The sequence below is a fragment of the Moschus berezovskii genome, chromosome 21 (assembly GCF_049115385.1).
Source record: "Moschus berezovskii isolate FMDL1 chromosome 21, NW_MosBer_1.0, whole genome shotgun sequence".
Classification (NCBI taxonomy): Eukaryota; Metazoa; Chordata; class Mammalia; order Artiodactyla; family Moschidae; genus Moschus; species Moschus berezovskii.
Genome location: NC_142480.1, coordinates 26,461,828 through 26,489,135, shown reverse-complemented (window position 1 = coordinate 26,489,135; position 27,308 = coordinate 26,461,828). Strand labels below are relative to the sequence as shown.

Genomic DNA, 27,308 nt, shown 5'->3' with positions numbered 1-27,308 from the left:
TGTTTTTGACATTGCATCCAAGTACTGCATTTTGGACTCTTGTTGACCATGATGGCTACTCCAACTAACACCCAAAAAGATGTCCTTTTCATTGTAGGGGACTGGAATGAAGAAGTAGAAAGTCAAGAAACACCTGGAGTAACAGGCAAATTTGGTCTTGGAGTACAGAATGAATCAGGAAAAAAGCTGATAGAGTTTTGCCAAGAGAATGCACTGCTCATAGCAAACACCCTCTTCCAACAACACAAGAGAAGACTCTACACGTGGACACCACCAGATGGTCAACACCAAAATCAGATTGATTATATTCTTTGCAGCCAAAGATGGAGAAGCTCTATACAGTCAGCAAAGACAAGACCAGGAGCTGACTGTGGCTCAGATCATGAATCCTTATTGCCAAATTCAGACTTAAATTGAAGAAAGTAGGGAAAACCACTAGAACATTCAGGTATGACCTAAATCAAATCCCTTATGATTATACAGTGGAAGTGTGAAATAGATTTAAGGGACTAGATCTGATAGAGTGCCTGATGAACTATGGATGGAGGTTCATGACATTGTACAAGAGACAAGGATCAAGACCATCCTCAAGAAAAAGAAATACAAAAAAGCAAAATGGCTGTCTGAGGAGGCCTTACAAATAGCTGTGAAAAGAAAAGCAAAAAGCAAAGGAGGAAACGAAAGATATACCCATTTGAATGCAGAATTCCAAAGAATAGCAAGGAGAGAGAAAGTATTCCTCAGTGATCAGTGCAAAGAAATATAGAAACAATAGAATGGAAAAGACCAGAGATCTCTTCAAGAAAATTAGAGATACGAAGGGAACATTTCATTCAAAGATTGGCTCGATAAAGGACAGAAATGGTATGGACCTAACAGAAGCAGAAGATATTAAGAAAAGTGGCAAGAATACACAGAAGAACTATACAAAAATGATTTTCACAACCCAGATAATCACAATGGTGTGATCACTCATCTAGAGCCAGACATGCTGGAATGTGAAGTCAAGTGGGCCTTAGGAAGCATCACATGAACAAAGCTAGGGGAGGTGATGGAATTCCAGTTGAGCTATTTAAAATCCTAAAAGATGATGCTGTGGAAGTGCTGTACCCAATATGCCAACAAATTTGGAAAATTCAGCAGTGGCCACAGGACTGGAAAAGGTCAGTTTTTACTATAATCCCAATGAAAGGCTATGCCAAAGATGCTCAAACTAATGCACAATTGCACTCATCTCACATACTAGCAAAGTAATACTCAAAATTCTCCAAGGCAGGTTCAACAGTACCTGAACTGTGAACTTCCAGATGTTCAAGCTGGTTTTAGAAAAGGCAGAGGAGGCAGAGATCAAATTGTCAACATCTGTTGGATCATCGAAAAAGCAAGAGAGTTCCAGAAATTCATCTATTTCTGCTTTATTGACTATGCCAAACCCTTTGACTCTGTGGATCACAACAAATTGTGGAAAATTCTGAAAGACATGGGAATACCAGACCAACTCACCTGCCTCTCACCTGCCTCTTAAGAAATCTGTATGCAGGTTAGGAAGCAACAGTTAGAACTGGACATGGAACAACAGACTGGTTCCAAATAGGAAAAGGAGTACTTCAAGGCTGTATATTGTCACCCTGCTTATTTAACTTATATGCAGGTTACATCATGAGAAATGCTGGGCTGCATGAAGCACAAGCTGGAATCAAGATTGCCAGGAGAAATATCAATAACCTCAGATATGCAGATGACACCACCCTTATGGCAGAAAGCAAGGAAGAACTAAAACGCCTCTTGATGAAAGTGAAAGAGGAAAGTGAAAAAGTTGGCTTAAAGCTCAACTAAGATCATGGCATCCAGTCCCATCACTTCATGGCAAATAGATGGGGAAACAGTGGAAACAGTGAGAGACTTTATTTTTCTGGATTCCAAAATCACTACAGATGGTGACTGAAGCCATGAAATTAAAAGACTCTTACTCCTTGGAAGAAAATTTATGACCAACCTAGACAGCATATTAAAAAGCAGGGACATTACTTTGCCAACAAAGGTCCATCTAATCAAGGCTATGGTTTTTTCAGTGGTTATGTATGGATGTGAGAGTTGGACTATAAAGAAAGCTGAGCGCTGAAGAATTGATGCTTTTGAACTGTGGTATTGGAGAAGACTCTTAAGAGAGTCCCTTGGACCGCAAGGAGATCCAACAAGTCCATTCTAAAGGAGATCGATCCTGGGTGTTCATTGGAAGGACTGATGCTAAAGCTGAAACTCCAATACGTTGGCCACCTCATGCGACGAGTTGACTCATTGGAAAAGAATCTGATGCTTGGACGGATTGGGGGCAGGAGGAGAAGGGGACGACAGAGGATGAGATGGCTGGATGGCATCACCGACTCAATGGACATGAGTTTGAGTGAACTCTGGGAGTTGGTGATGGACAGGGAGGCCTGGCGTGTTGCAGTCCATGGGGTTGTAAAGAGTCGGACACAACTGAGCAACTGAACTGAACCATATAATTGAGTACTTATAGAAATCTTTAGGGAATGAGTCAAATTTGCTCTCCTTTTCTGCTTACCATATTGTCCAAAATTTGTATAAAATTTTGTAAAATCAATAATTTCCTTGTGCTATTGAAGAATTTGGGATGATTTTCTGTGGGGCTATTGGCTTGGCATTTTTTCCTCTCGTCATCGTGGTCATACAGATATTGATAACTATGCATCATGACTGATTTTTTAAAAAGTTCTAAAAAGGCTTCTAAATGAAAGCTATAATTTTGTATTGAATTTCTAGTGACATGAGCAAATCACTTGCTCTTTGCCCTTATGGATTTTATAATGTCATCAGAGCCTATCAATAAAATTATAGCCTACTGTTGGGCGTATGTAATTCCTTATAGTATTGCATATATAGGAGGCACGGGAGGGGACACAAATTGGAGTGTAACTGCCCTGGAAATATTCCAGCAGTGAACGAGAGAGAGTGTGTGTGTGTTTCTGTGTTTGTCTTTTTATTATGTGTCTACTGTACACTCAGTCCTGGAAGCTGTACATGAAGAGTGGTACCTGACTCTCACTTAGGAATGATCTCTTGCTTCCACCTACTGTGAATGAAATTGATAAGAATTGTGCCATTGTAATCCATTTCAAATAGCAAGACTCTGCACTTAGGCATCATGACTGTTGACATGACACCTGAGTTGTCAACCTCCATCCAAGAGGGAGAGAGATGCTGCCAGAGATCAGGAGCTTAGGTCTTGAAGGGAGTGAGAAGGCCATAGATGATCCAGGAGGAGAAGCATATATGCTTCACTTAATAGATGTATTTCTATAATAATGAAATTTATTTATTTGAAAATACGCAAGAGGGCAAAAAACCCATACCCAGAAGCAGAAGAGATTCATCTGTAGGAGAACAGTAGTTCCAAAACGTTTGTTAAATTTCAGGAGGCCTCTATAGATGGCTGTCTTGTTCAATCATTCTGGAACATTTGGAGATTTAACAGTTCACCGTAATTTGTAGGTTCCCTGCTGTCTGGAATCTTTTCTCTGTGATCTTTTGTGTGTTCTCTTGAGAGCACTGCCTCTGTTCATTTTATTTATTTATTTATTTTTGGTATTTCTGGTTACACATAAATAACACAGATCTAACACAGAGATACAGTGATTATATGAAGATCTGGGATTCCCCCTGAGACATTTCTACCTGTTAGGTTTCTGTCTGACTCGTGGGAATGTATGGTGACCTCATGTTCTGAGTGAATGGTGTATGATTAATAAAGAGCAATGACATGCACTCTTCACTTTTCTTGCTCCTTGCCTCAATTCACCTCAGTTTGGTACTGACTGTAACCCCACTTCCAGAGTGTAGAAAGGGGGAAAACTGTTTTGAGAGTTTAAATATTTTTGTCAGGGATGAATTTATGAATATCAGGGTTTCGTGGGGACAGAGGAGTATCTATGTTTCTTCTCTTTTGGTTTCCCTCCCCTTGTTTAGTATAAGAGCATCCAAGGATCGATTTACTGGGTAAATTTAGTTTCAAGAGAAGTACTATGGGACATGTTATTTAGTGTCTTAAATCATGACTTTTAAGGACATTCAGATCATCATTAACATAATCATCTTTCAAAAAATACCTATTCAGGACACAGCATATATGTAAGACACCATCTTATTGCACTGATGTTGCTGTTGTTCATTTGCCCGTCGTGTCCAACTCTTTGTGATCCCATGGGCTGCAGCGTGCCAAGCTTCCCTGTCCTTCAGTATCCCCCAAAATTTGTTCAAACTCATGTCCTTTGAATCATTGATGCCATCCAGTCATCTCATCCTTTGTCATCCTCTTCTCATCCAGCCCTCAGTCTTTCCCAGCATCAGGGTCTTTTCCAATGAGTCAGCTCTTCACATCAGGTGGCCAAGTATTGGAGTTTCAGCTTTAGCATCAGTTCTTCCAATGAATATTCAGGACTGATTTCCTTTAGGATTGACTGGTTGGATCTCCTTGCAGTCCAAGGGACTCTCAAGAGTCTTCTCCAGCACCACAGTTCAAAAGCATCAATTCTTCAGTGCTCAGCCTTCTTTATGGTTGAACTCTCAAATCCATACATGACTACTGGAAAAAAAACATAGCTTTGACTATTCAGACCTTTGTCAGCAAAGTGAAGTCTCTCCTTTTTAATGAGCTGTCTAGGTTTGGCATAACTTTCCTTCCAAGCAGCAAGCATTATTTTAATTTTATTGCTTCAGTCACCATCTGCAGTGATTTTGGAACCCAAGAAAAAAAAGTCTGTCACTGTTTCCATTGTATCCCCATCTATTTGCCATGAAGTGATGGGATTGGATGCCATGATCTTAATTTTTTGAATGTTGAATTTTAAGCCAGCTTTTTCACTCTTCTCTTTCACCTTCAAGAGTCTTAGTTCCTCTTGCTTTCTGCTGTTAGAGTGGTGTTGTCTGCATATCTGAGGTTATTAATATTTTCCTCAGCAATCTTGATTCCAGGTTGAGCTTCATTCAGCCCAGAATTTTGAATGATGTTATCTGCTTGTAAATTAAACAAGCAAGGTGACAATATACAGCCTTGATGTACTCCTTTCCCAATTTTGAACCAATCCATTGTTCCACGTGTGGTTCTGTTTTTTCTTGACCTGAATACAGGTTTCTCAAGAGGCAGGTAAAGTGATCTGGTATTCCCATCTCTTGAAGAATTTTCCACAGTTTGTTGTGATCCACACAGTCAAAGGCTTTAGTGTAGTCAAGGAAACAGAAGTAGATGTTTTTCTGGAATTCCTTTGCTTTTTCTGTGATCCAACGGATGTTGGCAATTTGATCTCTGGTTCTTTCTCCTTTTCTAAATCAAGCTTATACATCTGGAAGTTCTCGATTCACATACTGTTGAAGCCTAACTTGGAGGATTTTGATTATTACCTTGCTAGCATTTGGAGTGTGTGGTATTGTGCTGTAGTTTGTACATTCTTTGACATTGCCCTTCTTTGAAATTGGAATGAAATCTGATGTTTTCCGGTCCTGTGGCCACTGCTGAGTTTTCCAAATTTGCTGGCATATTGAGTCCTGCACTTCCATAGCATCATCTTTTAGGATTTGAAATAGCTTAGCTGGAATTCCATCACCTCTACAAGCTTTGTTTATAGTAATGCTTCCTAAGGCCCACTTGACTTCACATTCCCAGCATGTCTGGCTCTAGGTAAATGATCACACCATCGTGGTTATCTGGGTCAATAGGACCTTTTTCGTCCAGTTCTTCTGTGTATTCTTGCCACCTCTTGTTAGTATCTTCTGCTTCTGTTAGGTCCATACCATTTCTGTCCTTTATTATGCCCATCTTTGCATGAAATATTCCTTTGAAAATGAAAGTTGCTCAGTCATGTCTGACTCTTTGCGACCCCATGGACTTTACTGACCATGCAGTTCTCCAGGCCAGAATACTGGAGTGGGTAGTTTTTCCCTTCTCCAGGGGATCTTCCCAACTCAGGGATTGAACCCAGGTCTCCCACATTATAGGCAAATTCTTTACCAGCTGAGCTACAAGGGTTGTTTTTCTCTGTTTCTTTGCATCGATCAGTTAGGAAGGCTTTCTTATCTCTCCTTGCTGTTCTTTGGCACTCTGCATTCAGGTGGGTGTATCTTTCCATTTGTCCTTTGCCTTTCACTTGTCCTCTTTTCTCAGCTGTTTGTAAAGCCTTCTCAGACAACCACTTTGCCCTCTTGCATTTCTTTTTCTTGGTGATGGTTTGGTCACCATCCTGTATAGTGTTAGGAACCTCAATCCATAGTTCTTCAGACACTCTATGTATCAGATCTAATCCCTTGACTCTATTTGTCACTTCCACTGTATAATCATAATCAAATTGATTTAGGTCATACCTGAATGGCCTAGTGGTTTTCCGTACTTTCTTCAATTAAAGTCTGAATTTTGCCATAAGAAGTTCATGACCTGAGCCACAGTCAGCTCCCGGTCTTGTTTCTGCTTACTGTATAATACTTTTCTATCTTCAAAGAATAGAATCAATCTGATTTCAGTATTGACCATCTGGTAATGTCGATGTGTAGAGTCTTCTCTTGGCAAAACTGTTAGACTTTGCCCTGCTTCATTTTGTACTCCAAAGTCAAACTCGTCTGTTATTCCAGGTATCTCTTGACTTCCCACTTTTGCTTTCCAGTCCCCTATGATATTTTTTGGTTTTTGTCCAGAAGGTCTTTTAGGTCTTCATGGAACTGTTCAACGTTATCTTCTTTGGCATTATTGATTGAAGCATAGACTTGGATTACTCTCATTTAAAATGATAACAATGGTCTTATTTAGCATGAACTTTTAAGAAATTGCTAACACAATCACTAATTTTGGGGGCACACTATGACTCATTTTGTAAATGGCTACTTTAATTTTTCACCTCCTACTCTACCATCTTGATCACTCTCTCATTTTAATTTTTAATGAAAGATTTTTTGTATATGGTCTTCCCTGGTGGCTCAGCTGGTATAGAATCCACCCGCAATGTGGGAGACATGGGTTTGATCCCTGGGTTGGGAAGATCCCCTGAAGAAGGGTAAGGCTACCCACTCCAGTATTCTGGCCTGGGGAATTCCATGGACCTTACAGTCCATGGGGTCACAAAGAGTTGGACATGACTGAGCGACTTTTACTTCACTTTTTTTTATTTATCATGTGATCATGGTGAACTGATTGAAATTTCAGTTGTGATACAGTGTTTGAAACTGTGGGTCTGAATTGTGGTAAACAGATCTATGCATGAATATGCATATGAGTATTTTCAGTTTTTGAGCTACTTTTAATAATAAGTTTGATCCTATGGAATAGAAACTAATCTATTTTTTCCTGATTATTTATAGAAAATTTGTAAAACAGAGTGAAAAGGAGAAATTCTGCCACTTTGAGAAAAATGTTAATAGTTTCTTTTCTTCCAGTCTCACTTCCTGCATTTCTCTCCATTTTATGCTTCTTCCTCATTTTTTCATTGCCACCTGCTATAGCTCTTTTTATCTTACACATTATGTATCCCATAATTAAACTGTCAACAAAGACTATTACTGATGTTAAACCGTAGATGGTTAACTGACACAGGCCAAATGAGACCCTTAGGAGCCTGAGAAAAGTTGCATTTTTAAAATGAGATGCTCACTCGATATTTTACAAAATGGAAGATTTTGCATAAGAAAAATAGTTTACATTTCTGACTTCTCTTAAATAGGAAGACTTGGCAACTTTGGGGTCTACATTCCCATCTAGCAACAAGTGCTTTTCCTGAATAATGTGTGCCCTCTGGTGACTAGGCTAGTACTCTCTGATTTGCCACAGTCCACACCACTCCCTGATACTGCTCAACACTGAGGGTCCAGTTGCCATTTTTTGTCATGTTTGCATTGCTTTCTCTCACTTAGTCCTCTTTATCCATTTGTATAATTTTGTTGGATCCCATAGGTATTTGAGTTTATAATCTCAAACTTAAATTCATTTGTGGTAGACGAATCATAATTCATAAAACAAACAAACAAATTAAAAACCCTGAGTCACTCTTCTTGCATGTATGAATTTTATGAGAAGAGATAAACAAATCCAATGAGTGATTTTCTGAGAGAGAAATTGTGTAGAACAAAATGAGGTGACAAAACTGAGAAGGTAAGAAAACAGAATGTGAAGGGCAGTGTGTATAAATCAGTCCCTTTAAACCAGTTGTGTGTTCGTGTGTGTGTGTGTATGCACACATGTGCACCTGTGTGCACAGGTACATGTATGTATTTGGAAAGTGACTATGGGAATTCCCTGGTGGTCCAGTGGTTAGGGCACTGTGCTCCCACTGCAGGGGACATGAGTTCAATCCCTGGTTGGGAACTTAAAAAAAAAGGGACTCAGGTTTATAGCCATGGGAACAGGACTCAGCATTGTTATTGTTGACTCACTGGTCTCCATAGTCTGTTTGTAAATATGTTATTGGGAAATGCTGCTGTTATCAGAACTGAAACTAAAGACTTAAATGGTCTTTTGTCCCTGATGACTCAAAAGGAGAGCTTGAGGGAAAACCCTTTAAGGTGAATTTCTCAGCCCAAACAAAACAAAAAGAAATACAGAGAGGACAGAAGGTAAATCTAAGAAGAGGGCTCCTGTGACGCGCTTGTGGGTCAGTAAAAAGGTTACAGGATATTTGTTTTGGTTGAGGACCAAACTGGGATGACAAGTCAGGGTGGAAGTATTCAACCCTAGGTCTACGTTTTGCATTTTTTAAGCTAATTATTTGGTGGTTTACAGATTCAGATACTAAGGTTGTTTATGGAAGGTTTGTGGTAAAGGCCAGTTGAACAAATCACTGGCTTCCATTGCCCCATTTCAATTAAACAGTCCCTTTTACATCAGCTTACAAATTAGTCATCATGTGCTTTCCTACATCTGAGCGTGTTTTACCAATACTTTGAATTCATGTTACTATTAAAGTTGTGATTATTCAATATCAGTAAATTCAGTGCTTGCTGCTGCTGCCGCTGCTAAGTCACTTCAGTCGTGTCCGACTCTGTGTGACCCCAAGACAACTGGGTCGTTTTAATGTCATGTGTACTTATATCATGACACAACCTTTTGCTTTTCCATGAGCAGCTTGCAAACTCATGATATTTTTTAAAAAAGCCTATTCATTTTTTATTTAATTTCATGCTATAATCATTAATTTTATACATCAAGATAGTACCTATCTTTATCATCCTATTACATAGTTAGATATGACTCAGAATAACTTACTTGTAGTTCCTCAAAGTCAGCTGTTAATGAGAGGACTAAGCGTCTATCAAGGTTTTTCAAAAGATTTTAGGGTTTGGAAAGGACTTGGTTTCTGGCTAAGTAATGGATGCTTATAAATAAACAGATGTTTCCTGTGTTGTCCTGCTTTATAAAGTACCTCAGTGAGGTGTTATGACTCCTCAAATGAAATCTCGTATGATAATCCCTGGCACATAAAAATCTTTGCTGCTTCATATATGAAGTCTAATGCCATGGACACACTGTTCCACCAAGGGCCACCACCAGTTAGAAGTTGGATGTGCAGCAGTCAAAGAAAAAGCAATGATCCTGATAATTTGGTCAGTGTTAGAACTTAGGAGAGATCTTAGTAGTGTAGTAGTAGTGTAGTCGCTCAGTCGTGTCCGACTCTTTGCAACCCCGTAGACTGTAGCCCACCAGGCTCCTCTGTCCATGGGATTCTCCAGGCAAGAATACTGGAGCGGGGTGCCATTTCCTTCTCCAGGGGATCTTCCCAACCCAGGGATTGAACCTGGGTCTTCCGCATCACAGGCAGATACTTCACCCTCTGAGCCACTAGGGAGATCTTGGGATACCATTTATTGAGGCAACTTGTTAACCAAGACTTGAGCCAGTATCTGCGATTTTGCATCAGGAAGTTCAGTGTGTGAAGTATTTTGTGTGTTTATTTGTCTGTGTTTTCTCCCGGGTTAGAATCCACAGATACCCTCAGGTTGGCAAGGAGTAGGTGTCACATGGAAGAAGTCATTCACTGAATGATAGCATCTTCCTCCCCACCCAGGCCGCTGGCATGCTGTACACTGACCACAGAGGACGCAAGAGCCGAGGCTGTGTGGCTGAAGGACTTGGTCGTTTGGTTGGATGCTCACGTGGGGTAACTTGAGAAGGGATAAAGTCCTCTTCCAGCCTTTTCACTTCCAGTTCTCTTTTAGAGGAATGACCAACACAAGCATTTTCTCCAGATACTTTTCAGGTCGTACTACTACATGCAGTGATGACAGGATGACATTTGATAGCAGTATCAGGGAAACCATTCATTAAATGAAAAATACCTTGAGCATCAAGGTGTTTTGAGGCTCAACTTGGAGTCAATAAAATTGCATACATGTTGTTTTTTTCCAAAAGTAATTTTTAGATTAAAAGTGTTTATTGAAGCAATTTCAGAAATTATCTCCTGCCTGCTCACCCCCATCTTCTGATGCCCCCTACAAGAAATATATACCATATAGAAATAACCCATCTTAATATTTTGGCTTCTGGGACTCAATCCTGGTTTGGATATATTTTCTCTGTATCTATGTATAGTTATAGGTACGTTGATATAATTGTTCAACCCACTGTACATTCTGGTTTATGATCTTCCTTTTATCACTTAACATATTGTAAAAATGTTTTCCCAGTCATTGAATAATTCTTTTCAACATGTTTATTCAGTATCTTGAGAATATTTCATAATTTATTTCTAAAGTCTATCAAAGTTCAGTTCAGTCGCTCAGTCATGTCCGACTCTTTGCGACCCCATGAATCACAGCACACCAGGCCTCCCTGTCCATCACCAACTCCAAGAGTTCACTCAAACTCATGTCCATCGAGTCGGTGATGCCATCCAGCCATCTCATTCTCTGTCGTCCCCTTCTCCTCCCGCCCCCAATCACTCCCAGCATCAGAGTCTTTTCCAGTGAGTCAACTCATCGCATGAGGTGGCCAACGTATTGGAGTTTCAGCTTTAGCATCAGTCCTTCCAATGAACACCCAAAATTGATCTCCTTTAGAATGGACTGGTTGGATCTCCTTGAAGTCCAAGGGACTCTCAAGAGTCTTCTCCAGCACCACAGTTCAAAAGCATCAATTCTTCGGCGCTCAGCTTTCTTCACAGTCCAACTCTCACATCCATACATGACCACAGGAAAAACCATAGCCTTGACTAGACGGACCTTGGTTGGAAAAGTGATGTCTCTGCTTTTTAATATGCTATCTAGGTTGGTCATAACTTTCCTTCCAAGGAGTAAGTGCCTTTTAATTTCATGGCTGCAGTCAGCATCTGCAGTGATTTTGGAGCCCAAAAAAATAAAGTCTGACACTGTTTCCACTGTTTCCCCATCTATTTCCCATGAAGTGATGGGACCAGATGCCATGATCTTTGTTTTCTGAATGTTGAGCTTCAAGCCAACCTTTCACTTTCCTCTTTCACTTTCATCAATAGGTTTTTTAGTTCCTCTTCACTTTCTGCCATGAGGGTGGTGTCATCTGCATATCTGAGGTTATTGATATTTCTCCCAGCAATCTTGATTCCAGCTTGTGCTTCTTCCAGCCCAGCGTTCCTCATGATATACTCTGCATAGAAGTTAAATAAGCAGGGTGACAATATACAACCTTGACGTACTCCTTTTCCTATTTGGAACCAGTCTGTTGTTCCATGTCCAGTTCTAACTGTTGCTTCCTGACCTGCATCCAGGTTTTTCAAGAGGCAGGTCAGGTGGTCTGGGATTCCCATCTCTTTCAGAATGTTCCACAGTTTATTGTGATCCACACAGTCAGAGGCTTTGGCATAGTCAATGAATCAGAAATAGATGTTTTTCTGGAACTCTATTGCTTTCTCCATGAGCCAGCGGATGTTGGCAATTTGATCTCTGGTGCCTCTGCCTTTTCTAAAACCTGCTTGAACATCTGGAAGTTCATGGTTCACATACTGCTGAAGCCTGGCTTGGAGAATTTTGAGCATGACTTTACTAGCTTAAAGTCTATCAAAAGAGACAGTGAATATTCTTTTAGAATGTATTTGTTTGCATCCTTGGCCAGCTTGGGATCTGTATTTGCCAGTGTTCCCTAGAAATTGTAACAATGTACACCTCTGGTAAGCTCAACCTTGCTTTTGGAACTTTGAAGAAAGTTTAAATAAAAATACATGCCTTTAAAATAAATTCAGGTAGGGAATAAAGTATATTGTCTCTTCAGACTGTTGGCACCATTATTCTCAATTGCAGTGTTTGAAGAAAGGGTGACCACTTTATGTATTTCATTAAAAATGCAGGCATTTATAGTATAAACGTGTTCATTGATGTTAAGTAAATGGGTGTGCTGTTTTGCAGTATTCACATGACCATAACTTTCATTTTTTATACTTTAAAATCTTCAAACTTGTCAAAGCCTGCTTTCTCCTTTCCAAGTTTCTCCTATCAGGCTTGAAAGTTTTCAGAATCTTTCTTCCACTCGGTCATGCTTTCAAAAGTGTTTGAAATCCACTTAGAGAAAATTAAAGGAAAAAGTGAATTTTCCCTCTAGAAAAGGTCATTTGAATTCCAAAACAACTTAATTTGGGACTTAGAGCAATTAACAGCAAATATATCTACTCCAAATTGGAGTATGTTATATGCCTGAAAAAAATAGGGGGGTTGTTGGACATTTTATTAATGTTTTTATAACAATTATGATAGAAATTATATGGGTGATTATCAGTTAAATAAAACTATCCGAGACTTAATAGTCATATAATCAGGAGAAGGGGACTCATGACTTTATTCCTATAGAGGCAATGCAGTGCACTAGTGAGAAGGACTAAGGATGGAATCATCTTGGCAAGGTTCGGATTCCATTTTCAGCTCTCAGTGATCTTGGGCAAGTTACTTTCTCTCTGTGAGCTTTGGTCTTCTTATTTATGAGATGGGGGACAGTCATATTTCCAGGGTGACCAGCTGTTCTGGTTTGCCCTTGTCCATCCTTCATTTAACACTAAAAGTCTGGGATCCAGGGAAAGTTCTCTCTGAGACAAGAAAACTAGTTTGGGGGGGGATGCGGGCAGAAAGTTAGAAATAGAGCATAAACCCATACGGTGGCCCCCCGAAACAGGGGCTGAAACAGCAGTGTTTTAGGGTCAGATGTGTACAGTGGAGATGATCTGCTTTCAATAGATGCTGTACTTCCAGTCTCCATCCTTGCTGATAATTGACAGTGGTGAATTAAGTAGGATAATGTTTAAAATACTTAGAGCCTGAAACTTAGTAGATGTTCAAAGATGTTCGCTTTCATTCAATCTTACTGTGATGTTAAGGTTTATGCTGTTTTTTTGATGGTACTGAATAATATTAAAAAGCAGAGACAACACATGTACTTTCCTGTCATTGATATGAAAACTTAAACTATAGTCCCTTGGAGTGATAGAAATCCCTTTGCATGGTTAGTAAATTGTCCTGCCATCACAGAGCGCCCACCATTCCTTCTCATTTTTGCCTTTCAGCGGAGATGCTCTGACTCTTTCAAATATTTAGCAGTAGACTTCCCTCTCAATGTGTGCTCACGACTTCTGTTACTGCTAATGCAAGTTACACATGTGTGCTCACCAGGATGAGAAAGGCCTTTATCCCATGTCGGGCAAAGACCCGTGATCCTGAATCTCTTTCTAAACTTCAGACCTGAAGAGAGCAATGCAGGGAATTGCTGCTTTCTCACTATATTAGCTTCTTCAATTTCCTTTTAATTGGAGCTTGCAACCCAGAATCTTGTAACTTCAGGGGGATGAACAATACAAATTAAGATCTGGATGCTTTCCAGGAATGGCTCAGCTCAAAGAACAGCTTTTTTTTTTTTTTTTTCTTTTAACACAGTTGTGGCTATTCACAAATCACATGCAGTTGCCTAATGAGTCCGTATTTGCTTCTGAGGTTTCACATTTGCAAACTATACTGCTGAGAAAGTAAGTGATGTGTTCACCCACCTCTGGTGTGAGCTGACTGATTTCATGTACAGGACAGATAAATACTAGAATAGTCAAAATTCTAAACCAGTAGCACAGAACCTTCAAATACAATATCTTACCCTTGTTCAGGATATTCATTTCTCCCCAAGAATTCTTTCTAATGTATAAGACTTCAATTTATGTTTAAGAACTAGTAAACTATAGCAGTTTGACAGCCATTCACACTTAATTCTGTGCATTAAACCAACAGCATTCTTTTCCACAAACATCCATTGTTAGGACAATGCTCTCAGACAGAATTTATGAGAAATGGAATTATGTTACCAAGGAGATAGCATTTACTATAATGAAGAGTAGATCCTAGAAAATGGCCCCTTTTACAGCAGCTCAGAGCAGAGCCACAAAAGCAATTGATTGGTCTTGGCATTTAGTCTTATATCAGCTGTGTCATCCATAGCTTCAGGAGTGAGAACACTAATCTAAAGTGACATTTCTGTTCTGGCGGGCTTTTCTGCCCTGATGAAAGCAATTACTTCATTCCTAAATGATAATTTGCAGGAGTTTCAACCACTTTAATTGATAATTTTTTTTTTTTTTTGTTCTGAGTTCAATTGTGAAGTGATTAGCTGATTTGGTAAATAGAAATTTAAGGTGTGAAATATACAAGTTGCTCCAAGGTAAAGTGCTGTTTATTGGGTGGAGAGAAATTACTTGATAAAACTGCAGTTTTTTTGTCATTATTATGGAACTGCCAGTTGGTAGCTTAAAGTTCTGGAGGAAAATGAAGAACAAAACACTTTGATTCAGGAGGTTTTTGGCAGACACCAAAGCATGCAATGAATAGTTGAGTCTTGCTGTGGTTCATTCAAGGGTTATTTGAATCAAGGTGAACATTGGTTGAAAAGGATTGTGCGGACCTCTCAGCTTTCTTTATTACTATTCTAATGACTCATTCTGGTATTAAATCCTCTTACTTAAAGTGTTAAGAATAAGAATGCTCATTGGCTAAAACCAATTAATTTAATTATTAAGTTCAAACATACACAAGGCATTTTCTGAAGATGAGGGAAAGCATTCAGTGGAATGGCTTTAATTATTCTTTGGATCTATTTTACCACAAGTCAAAAATAGGTCATGATTATTCAATGAGAATATGTCATAGTTTAAAGATTTTTAAAGATGCATCTAGATTTTAATACTTTATTGCATGTTAGCAGTTGCACATCTTTTTGACAATGTTTTTAAGCAATCAATTTCATGATATTTTCTTACATGGGGGAAAAATAATGGTAATTTCACTTGTTAAATGAGAAAAATAAGGCAAGAATGAAGGTCAAACTGATTTAGCACATCAAACAGTCTTTGTCAGCCAAGCTTAATATATCCTGAGTTTGTGGAACAAATGAAATTTTGCTGCTATGTTACACTTTGCTTCCAAACAACCATTACAACTGGTTTTATATATTGTGTGAGCATCAGACCATCAAACAGTGCATCTTTACTGACGTGTTGCTGCAGCGATGATCTACAGCAGCAATCTGCCATTTATATAAGGGCAAAATGTGCATCTATATTTAGTTGTGAAATTGGCCTATTATACTCTTGATGTTTACAGAGGCTAACATAAATTAATGATGACAGCTATGAGCAGTGCATTAGTTAAGCAGCAGAGTTCTTACCTTGAACTTGAAGGTTCCAGTTTTAACTTGCAGTATGTACTATACTGCTTTCTTCACACGTTAAAGGAAGGTTTCTGAAATTATTACCCTTTCTTGAAGAGCATTAAAAGATTTTGGGTTGGGAGTTATGTTGTACATAATCCTACCAGATAACAGTTGTTTATGCATTTCTCAATTATATTACCTTGTAAGAAAGGTGGTATTTACAATCATGGGGGAAAAAATACTTCTGAAAGATTTTTATTCTTTGCAGTGGACTGATTTGATTGACTTTGAACTCTCTGTGATGCCAATGTGTGGTGGACTATTTTATTGAAAGTAATGAAGGAAAGGCAAGCAGTGCTTATAGAATCTTTACTGTACTTTTTCCCTGGGAAGCTGCCTCATTCAGCTCATGTCAGGGCAGGTGTAGGTACCGGAGTAACTATAGATTTCACCGTTAACTATGACCAGAGATCTGACAAGTATGCAGGTGTTCAAAGGTTCATGAGTTAAAATGTTGCAGCCTTTGATGAATTTTTGATGGCTGCATTTTTAATACAGGTCGACCTTCTTCCTTTGAGGCTGCATGCCAGATTAATTGATAAATAGTAGAAGTCTAGTGCTGGATTCTCCTAAGCAAAACAAGTAGGAAAATCCATAAAAAAAAAAAAAAACAACTGCCTGTCTGGCTCCTTAGAAGTACTTTAAAAAGGTAAAATTTAAAGTGGTTTTTACCCTACTTTTCCTTTCCCCTAGAGTTAATGACCAAAATCTGCAGTGTTCTTTCATAAAGACTAGTTATTGTACTCTAAAAGTTTACATGAAAGTGTTAACTTTGAGGCTTACAGAGAGGATTTTTATGTAGAGAAAGTATGGATCTGTTGATAATGTCCATATAAGAAATCATTCCATAAATATAAATTATTAAAAAAAATAGCTGATAGATATCTGGCTGTGAAGAAGTCATTGACTAAGAAACATTTGACTAAGGTGACTTACTTCTGTTGGTTCCTCTGTGACAGTTACTATTTCTGCTCTGTTATATTCTGTAAATATCCAATTGTATTGTTTCTGTAACACTGTCACCATTTCTGTGAAGTAGGAAACCAAAGAAATGAATTTTTCAAAGCTAAATTTGACAAACCACAAGAGACAACTTAGTTATTTTAATGAGTCATGACATCCAAAGTTACCTGTTCTTTATGCCATGGACAAGTGTCCAGTGAACAACTGACACCTTTGTCTAACTCTGAGACAGCTTCAGAGAGATAGCAAGTGCTAAGTCAATTTCATAGTATTGGCTTTGTGATGGTGGCAGTGCGCGTTTTTTGTTTTTTTTAAAGAAGCAACAAAACTTTCTTTTACTTTTTTTTTCCTGTCTCATTTCTGGCTCAAGTGGAGTTTCACGATTCAGACTTCCCCCAGTATGGAGGCTAGAACTGAAAACTGCCTCCAAGTTTCTTCCCTGCTCCAAATGGTCTGGGTGAGCTCTCCATGGTCCTGGATTTGGAGCTTTGCCTGACAGACGGAGCTTTCAGATTTGTGGTGTTTTGGGAGATGCTTTGAAAGATCTTCCTGCTAGGAGTACACATATATTTTTTCTGATGAATAATTATCATTGCAATTTTGAAGTCTTCCTGAGTAACCCACCCATTCCCTTAATTACTGTTTGGATGTTCATTTTTCTCTATAAACAAAATTGCTTGTCAATTTTGAATGCCAGTTTTTTCTACTTTAGGGAACTAAAAAATGATCCTTTATTATTCTTAGCATAAGAAATCACTTATTTATAAACATTTCATCTTCCATTAACGAGACATGCATTTATTATTTGAACAAGTCATTGAGTATACCTATAGTAAAAGACAGGTAGACCTAGGCATAAGGAGGAACATAATGAAAAATCAATATCTCTGCAATCAAGTAGTTTTATTTCACTTAAGTACACAGTGTGGTATGTCAGAACCAGTAGATGGAAGTCTTATTGGTGAGAACACAGTATAAATTATAAAGGACCTCAAAGCATAGAACAGCCAGTGTGACATGAGCTTGGGTTTTCATTTAACACATCTTATACAGTATTACCAGAGAAGGCAATGGCAACCCACTCCAGTACTCTTGCCTGGAAAATCCCATGGATGGTGGAGCCTGGTAGGCTACAGTCCATTGGGTCGCTAAGAGTCAGACACAATTGAGCGACTTCGCTTTCACTTTTCACTTTCACACATTGGAGAAGGAAATGGCAACCCACTCCAGTGTTTTTGCCTGGAGAATCCCAGAGACAGGAGCCTGGTGGGCTGCCGTCTATGGGGTCACACAGAGTCGGACACAACTGACGTGACTTAGCAGCAGCATACAATATTACTGTGTCCTGCTGCTGCTGCTGCTGCTGCTAAGTCACTTCAGTCGTGTCCGACTCTGTGTGACCCCATAGACGGAAGCCCACCAGGCTCCCCCGTCCTAGGCACCACTATAAATATTTTTTTAACTACCTCAGTTAATTTTAACAGGAGCCTTATGAAGCAGTATTATCACATATCACAGGTGAGAAACTGAGGCAAAAGAGGTTAAGTAAGTTACTCGTGCTTACTAATTATTATATAATTAGTCATAGAGCCAGGATTTAAGCACAGGCTCTGGAATTCATGCACTTACCCTGTCTACTGCTAGTGTGGAAGACGTGCGGAGAGGGGCAGCAGACAGAACTTAAAGAAAGTGAGAATCATGAGTTGAGAGAACATGGAGATATTTAAATAAATAGGCAGTTTGAGGGTTATCACCAAGCAGAAGTCAGCCCTCTGATTTAATTTCTACTGTCACTATATGGGAGGTAAAATTTACTAAAAAATGAAAGTCATAAGTGGCAGTAAAGAAAGGAGTTTGAGAAACAATGAGTCAAAAACATAGGTATTTAGAATTATAGAAACTGTATTTTTCCTGAATGAAAAATAAAGTGATAGGAAAGATGCTACTAGTTAAAAGAAACTTTTAAAGAATTCTGGAGGAATAAGGTGATGATGAGATGTGGTACTAAGGTTAAAGCAGTCAGGCTTTTTCCCAGGTATGAAGTTATTATATTAGTCAGTGCCTACAGTGACTTTCCTGGTGGCAATGCAGGAGACCTGGGTCAGAAAGACCCCCTGGAGAAGGGAATGGCAACCCACTCCAGTTTTCTTGCCTAGAGAATTCCATGGACAGAGGAACCAGCGGGCTACAGTCCATGGGCTGCATAGAGTTGGACAGACTGTGCAACTAATGTTCTCACTTTCACTTTCCATGTTTATATAACATTTACAACATGGCAGTTGTAAGTAATATATGTCAGGGCATTTAGCACTTGACATATATTAGCTCAATTACTCCTCTGAAGAATACTGTGAAGTATGATCTACCATAATGTCTGTTTCCCAGATGAGGAAATTGAGGTCCAAAGAATATGAGACTTCTGTCCAAGATTGCCAGCTAGTAACTGTGTGATGATGTGGACATGGAGCCCTTACTCCAAACATCTATGCTTCCAAGAAGACTTAAGTATAGGTTGACTATATTTAGGCATTCTTCAGTCTTATTAAAATTCTTTGTTGTAAAACTCTAAAGTAGATTCTACCACATTTAGAGTTTACAAATTGTCTTAACTGTTGCAATATAGAACTGTTCAAGGGAGGTTCACTTCTTTATAGTCTACAATATATTACTAAGAAATTATCATGTGAGCCATTGCAGTGGTCCCAGAAGATTTGCCAAATACTACTTGTTTGTCATGCTCATGGTCTAAGGTGATCAAATTAAAGTTCAACATAGTGACTTAGAATTATAATGTCTACAATGGCCAAAGTGGATCTCAGAATTCCTTCATTGGAACTCTTTCCATGAAACATACAGCTTGCCAAAGGAACTTAAAGTACATGGAGGATTCAAAAAGTAAATTTATGTTTAACAAATACTGACTGCTGAATCTTCTTTCTTAGTAAACTCTGTTTTGATTGATTGTTAGGTATATGCTTAAAGGTATAACTTTATAAATGTGTAAAAATTGCTTCAAGATGTTGAATGAAAACATACATTAAATAGTATTATTTTAACCAAGGATATTTTTAGAATAAGTTAATTCTAGCAACATCAATGGCAGAAAAGAGGGCAGAATCCAGCTTTATAAACCCTTATAAGAGGAAATTCTGTATGTTAGATCATTATTCTTTTGAATGGAGTGATGGATCCCTTTTGAAAATTTGAGAGTCATTTAATAAACCCTCAAAAATATACATATATATATATATGCATTATTTTGCATATGATTTTCAGATATGTATGTGTATCTTTGAAAATAGTTGTTGATTTATTTTTGTTGGTAGTTATTAGTGAAGATGATACTGTTGTCATCACAGAGTTAAAATTTTCATTTGTGGAAGATTTTCTGTTATTCAGAGTCTAAGTGGAAGAGCATTAAAGTAGTGGGAAGTTTGGGCCCAAGAAGTAACTTACTACTTAATCATATTTTAGGTGGCAGAGATCAGGCAGTAACATTTACTCACAGTCAATCCATTCTTTAGTATTTAGAAATGCAACTGTAATGTTTTGATTTAGAACACAATGTACAAATGCAAATTTGTTAGGTTTTAATGTAGTCCTTAGTTCAGTTTGAGAATTACTTCTAACTAGACTCTACTTCACAAAAGCAGACAAAAGATTAATCCACAATCTGTCATCGTCTTAAGGTCTTTAGCTTCATCTATTGTATCAGTATCTCCACAACCTTTATGATCCTTTGACTGTATTTTATTGCTGTTGCCCTCAAAACCAATTACTACTTATTACAGACACAGTGCCCTCATTCTGGAAATCTTCTGTACTGTGGTGTCTGCATAGTGATGTGATGGGGAGTCATGGAAACCCTTTGTTATTAAGATTATAGACAGGAAGATTACTCCAGTAGGGTAACACAGTGTGTGTAAAGAGACTTTTTTTTTAAGGGGGGAGTGATAGAGAAGAAAAACTGATAAGATAATATATGGGAGCACATAAAGTAAATGTTAGTTTAGAAAAGCCAAGTGTCAGAGGGCAGTGTTTAAGCAAGGAACCCTAAAGCATTAATGGCCAAATACCCCACCTTCCCTAAGTGGACAAAAGGAGTCATCTCCACTTTACTTCACCCTTGGAGCCCACTGGGCTACTTCCTGTGATCTTTGGCTTTTCTACCTTAGGATTAGTTTTTTTCTTTAGGTTATTGATAAGCCCATACAGTAAATATCAATTTCAGAATGATTGCTTAATCCTCTACTGGCTTCAGGTGAATAGAGAAATGCCCATTATGAATGTTAGTAATATTGATTAGATAACAGGTGAATCCATTTACGACCACTGAGTGACATATATAAGGAAAACTACATATAACATCCATGTGAAACTTCTGGCAAAACTGACCTCCAGAATTATCACCCAATTGCAAAATGAGTCCCTGCTCCATTATTGACCAAATGGCATGTTTTATTTGGCTTGCATGATTTTCAAAAATGCTAATTAGTTAACATAAGCTTAAAACGTAACATAAACTTGGAAATATTGTGTAAAAATTCAGATTTTTGTTTTCTAGAAATAGCAGTAGCTGAAATCTGGCAGCACATGCAAGCCTTCCCCCAAAGCAGCTCACACAAGGCTAAAACTGTATATGCTTTCCTTTGCCTGGGCTGTCATCCGCCAGTTCTCCACAGTCAGCATCAGGCCTCTTTACTCATTGACATTCCCTGCCTTAACCCTGCAAGCCCTTGAGTTAGCAGCCTTGTTCCAGAGCTCCATCATAGTCACTTATAGGAGCCCCCCGTTAAAAAAAGTGTATATATATATACTTTATATATATATATATATAAAGTTCAGCCCACCTTTTGGAGTAGTATTCGATTATGAGAACACAAAAAGAGCAAAGCACTGAACTTGAACCACTGCACTCTACAAGTGGTAAATAAAACATGTCAAGTGACATAGTTCTTTGGGTACAGCTGACTTAAATGCTGTTAGATAGATTACTTTTATTATATGGGGGTAGAGGAGGGCTATGAATCATTGTTTTATCCTAAGATGTTGACATAGATTCAGATTTTACTTGTACTTGGTCGGACTTTAAGGCATCTCTTACTTTTGTGTACCTAGTTATCAATAAGCTACACTGAGCATTTGAGAAATTGAATGGAGGTCAGCTAAAATTTTGGGAAACAAAGTGACATAGTTTTTCCTTATAAATTAGTGATGTTTCCACTGAAGATTATCACCAGAGATCAGGACAAAGATTTGTCACCTGTGACTGCTTTGACTCTGAAAATGGTAGTGTTAGTTGGTCTAGTTCTGAGAAATACATTAGCGAATATTTTATGTCGAATATTTTCTTAATAGAGTAAACATGAAACCTGTTGGGCTATTAGCCTAGCAAGTATTTGACCCAAACATCGTGGAGTTATTTAAATTACATAGATACTCAGTAAAACACTTGAAGTGTCTGCAGTGAAAACAGTTTTCCACTATGAACAATATCAGATATGGTCTAAGGTAATATGGCATGCTATTGCTCATATTAAGAGGTTGAAGCCATACTACTGGACTCATTTTGACCTGTTCCTCTGGTCTTGCTCCTCTTTTTTGATATTTTATAGTGGGGAAACCAGGATGCTAGATTCAAAGATTTTAAATGCTTTCAAAGCCCAATAAAATGGATACTTACATATGATATTAATAATACCTTGATACTGTAAATATTGCCCAATTATTTATCATCACAGTCTGATTTTGAATTTTATTTTTCATCAGACACAAAACAGAGCAATTCAGAGTAGGTGGATTTCTCCTGTCAGATGCTCACATATAACTTCAGTTGTGCCAGATTCTGCCCTCAGCAATGCAAGCAAACTTCAAACAGAAATGTACATAAATAGTTAAAGGAAAATGCTGGATCCCACCTGTTGCCTCTTCTGTGAAGTAATATGTCTATAATGTTTATAAATTTTAATAACCCATATGGGGCTTTATCCTTCAACATTAAATTTATATTATTTTAAAGTTTGACTTTTCTGGGTGATATATTTTATTCTCTAATATCTTAGAGAATCTATCCGTCTGTGAATGTATGCTCCTTAATAAAGAATTAAAGTATTCTCTTATCAACCAATTACCAGTGCATTTATAAAGTTCCGTTGAAATCATCATTTTCAATGAGAGGTTTTCTTTATCTGACTGAAGGTTATGATTCTTATTGAGGGCTGGAAGCACATCAGCATTTTATTTGTTAATTCTGTGAACTGTGTTTTTGTTTAGCCTTTGTTCCTCTAGATGGTAATAGAAATAATTTTTTAAAATGTGTCCTTTCGAGGGTTTAGTCTTCTCTGGTGGATCAGATGGTAAAGAATCTGCCTGCAGTGAGGGAGACCCGGGTTCAATTCCTGGGTTGGGAAGATCCCCTGGAGAAGGGAATGGCAACCCACTCTAGTATTCTTGCCTGGAGAATCCCATGGACAAAGGAGTCTGGCAGGGCTACAGTCTATGGGGTCACAAAGAGTTGCACATGACTGAGCAACTATACTTTTGAGGGTTTAAGATCCCATAGTGATAATAGTTGAATGAACAAAGCCATTAGCTTAAAAACAGATCTATAAATGGGCTTCCCAGGTGGCTCAGTGGTCAAGAATCTGCCTGCCAGTTCAGGAGACGTAGGAGATGTGGTTCTGTCCCTGGATAAGGAAGATCCCCTGGAGGAGGAAATGACAACCCACTCCAGTATTCTTGCCTGGAGAATCCCATGGATAGAGAAACCTGGTGGGATACAGTCCATAGGGTCACAAAGAGTCCGACACAACTGAGCATGCACTCACACATGCAGATATATAATCACAGTCTTTTAAATTGCTCATAGCTGATAATAGCAAGCATCACCTATAAATCTTATGTCTCAAAAACAATGACTATATCTCAGTGCATGGGTAATTGGAGGGAAAAACTGAACAAGTAAACTATTTTTACTCATTGCACATGAGTTTGTGGCATATAAGCCCAGAGGTAGAATTTATGGCTTTAGTGGTCTTTGTCTGGAACTCCTTTTACCGTGGCCCTGAAATTTTGAAGAAAATTTTGGTAGACTTTTGCTGGTTGCGGGGAGGGAGAGCGCAGATGAAGTAGAAAGAAAAGCAGTGTTCGTCTGATTGACAGAATCACATGTTCTAAACAGCACTTTTTCACTTCTTTGATTCCAGTTTACAAGCATTGAGAAAGGAGAAGTCCCGGGATGCTGCCCGCTCCCGCCGGGGAAAAGAAAACTTTGAGTTCTATGAATTGGCCAAGTTGTTGCCTCTTCCTGCAGCCATCACTAGCCAGCTTGACAAGGCCTCCATCATTCGACTTACAATCAGCTACCTGAAAATGAGGGACTTTGCTAACCAGGGGGACCCTCCATGGAACTTGAGAATGGAAGGCCCTCCACCTAACACATCAGTAAAAGGTAAGGTTTCAGCCCCTGTTGATCCTGGAATGTGGTCTGTTGGTGTCTCTGAGATGAAACGTTTACCATCATCCTCTCTTCTTTTCCTGCATATCAAATCCTTTAAAGGGATACAAATGTGGAAATCTGAACTCTGCATGAGAAAGACACCATGTGAAGGTGAAATAAACCTCTTCTATTTCTATTTTATTTTAAAAAATTCTGTCAGCCTAAATATTCTATCACTTTAGATAAGGTTTCAGGGAAATGAGAATGAAATGGCTTACATTAAAATGTTTCTTGGGTTTAACTTATGTTATGCTAATACATGCAAATTATTATTAAGTGGGGGGTGGGTAAGAGAATACTTGGTAAAGGTTAGGACTAACATTTTCTGATTTTAGTTACCAAAGAGAGGCAGGGAGCAGAGTACAGTTGTAGCAGGCATTTTGAATAATGATTTTATTGACTAACAAAGTGATCAATCTATGTATTGTTCCAACTCTTTATACATAGTGCCTATAATTTATAAATATAAACATGTATTTATGCTCCCTATCTGGATGTATTTACCCTTAAAATTTATTAAAACTTTAGGTCTTTTTTACCCTGATACTTAAGAGGGTTATTTTCTTGCATGCTCTTGAAACATCTAATAATTAATGAGATTTTAAGCATATGAATATGCATGCATGTGTTTATTGATGTACATGTGATGTTGGCCACTGATTTTCTTTCTTTAACTATGTATCACTCAAGGCATGGAATGGGATCTGTTGGTTTTTCTGCTTTAACTTTGTATCTAGGCCCTTGATGAGCATGGAATAACTGGACATGGGATGGAATTGCAGGCAGCCTCCTCTGGGGGAGGAATTAGATACTTAGCTATGTGATTACATCAAGTCCCTGTAGTCTTGGCTGTTGTAGGGAAGGATACTTGGGTAAGCTATAACTTCTTATAGGATTCAAATAAAATGAAAGTTCAACAGCAGTGACTTGACAATTCTGTGCTAAGAGGTGTAATCATGTGTATGTAGATACCTGTGTGAATCTGTTTGCAACTTTGCTATTGTTACTTAGGGATTGTGTTTCTTATGCTTATTAGAGAAGGAAAATTTGAATGCAAATTGTAACAGGTTATTTTTCTCTAGGGCAGAGGTTGGCATACATTTTCTGTAAAGGCCATATATAGTATATATTTTAGTTTTGGGGGAGTACTCAACTCTGCCATAGAATGAAATGAAATAAATCATAAACAACACATAAAAACAAAGTACGGCTGTGTTCTAATAAAACCATACTTGCAAAGCAGGCAGCTGCCGCCAAGTTTGGCCCACAAGCCATAGTTCACAGACTCCTGCTCTAAGTATAAGAATGACATTTGAAGGTTGAGAAGAACACACAACAGAGATAGCTTTCAAGGGCAGGGTGTCAATATGAGGAAGCACATGACAAACAGACCAAGGCACATTCATGCTTTCCTTACACAGCCCTTCTACCCTTAAGAATGTTGATGTCAACTTGGTAATATACCAGTCCATGTTCCAGATACTAAAACAGGGGAATTTTCCGAAGCCAAGGATATGAGTGTAATCCCAGGAAATACTTAAGAGTTTATTTAGTAGGTTGTCTTTGTGTTTATTCCAAATCATGTAAGATGAATGGATACATGTAGCAGGTTAGAAATCACAAAAAATGTAAAATATATTCTTAATCTTTTTATTCAATTCGAAATACATTGACTGAGGAACTTATATTAACTTGTTTAACATAATTATCTTTTACTTCCATCTTTTCTTTAGGAGAGTTGGTAGCGTATAGGCTTCCTTGGTAGTGGTTACTGCCATCTTTAGGAGAGTTGGTAGCGTATAGGCTTCCTTGGTAGTGGTTACTGCCAAAGTAGAAAAATCTAATGGTTCCATGGTCTGTCTACTCTTCTTGTTCTTGTTTAGTCGTTAAATCGTCTGACTCTTTTGTGACCCCCCTGGACCATAGTCCACCAGGCTCCTCTGTCCATGGGATTTCCCAGGCAAGAATACTAGATTGGGTTGCCATTTCCTTCTCCAGGGTATCTTCCTGACCCAGAGATTGCACCCACGTCTCCTGAACTGGTAGGTGGTTTCTTTACCACTGAGCCACCAGGGAAGCCCTGTTCTTTCTTCTACAATGTGATAATTATGCTTGCTTTAGGAATCATGACCTTTTTGAGATGTACACTTATAGATAATATAGAACTAAGCCCTCATTTTACAGGTGAGGGAAATGATGTAGAAAGGGCTTACAGTTAAGTATTAGAAGATCTAAAACTAGAATCCCATTGTTTTGCTTTTCTGTCTAGGGCTCTTTCTATCAGATATTATTTCTAGCAATAATATTTGATTTCTCTCACCATCATCACACATTCCAGGGGAGAATGCTCTTAGCTTTGGACTATGGCTAATAATTCATTTTGTGACCTCCAGTCAACTTAGCTTTGTAAATACTAATAATGAAGATGGATAAAAATAAGATAAAATACTATCGCTGCTCATAGGATAAGTTCAGTCTATAGAGGAGCATGGTGATGTCAGTGAGAAAAGTGGGAAGACTGGCATTTATATACCAGATTTATTATTTTAAAAATTTTATCCAGATTATCACAGATCATCCAGTTGGCACATGTTTACTCCCTCTATTAGAAATCTGTTGATAGTCTAGAACTGAAGTCTATACTGTACTGAAGTATGGGACTTGATACTATTTACTCAAAGGCTCTCAAAGGTTGCTAGGAATGCAATGGGCGCTTTCTGTAAGCTGGTTCTGCTGTACAATATATGTATATTTTATTGCTTTCCTCTAGTTCTTTAATGCAAACCTGCTACTCATTCTGATCAAACATTCATGAAACAACAACATCAAAAGAAATTCATTTCAATTTGTTAAGGTCTTCTATGTTGTGCCCTTGAAGAAGTTCATATGGATAAACAAGCATATATAAATAGCCTCCAGCATCATGTGAAGTGCAGTTCATAATCCAACAATAAAACAGTAGACATTATACTTCATGCTTCTCCAAGCAGTCTCTTGAATAAACCTAAAGGCATTTGGAAATTTATATGAAAAGTGCTTACATGATGTAGGCAGCATCTTTTTAATGTGATGAGTTGTTCATGTTAATAATTAAATTTCAAAGCTTAAATTTAAATTTGTCCCAAACAACTATATAGAAATTTAATTATTTTA

At 38.2% G+C, this 27,308-nt stretch overlaps 1 protein-coding gene across 1 annotated transcript in view; it reads left to right on the top strand.

Annotated features, from left to right (window-relative positions):
• NPAS3 (neuronal PAS domain protein 3) overlaps positions 1-27,308 on the top strand; it is a 981,309-nt gene that overhangs the window by 281,129 nt on the left and 672,872 nt on the right. The window contains exons 2-3 of the mRNA XM_088829495.1: positions 23,863-24,107; positions 24,216-24,266. Of these exons, the coding sequence (XP_088685621.1) occupies positions 23,863-24,107; positions 24,216-24,266 (296 nt within the window). The remainder of the gene's footprint in view (positions 1-23,862; positions 24,108-24,215; positions 24,267-27,308) is intronic.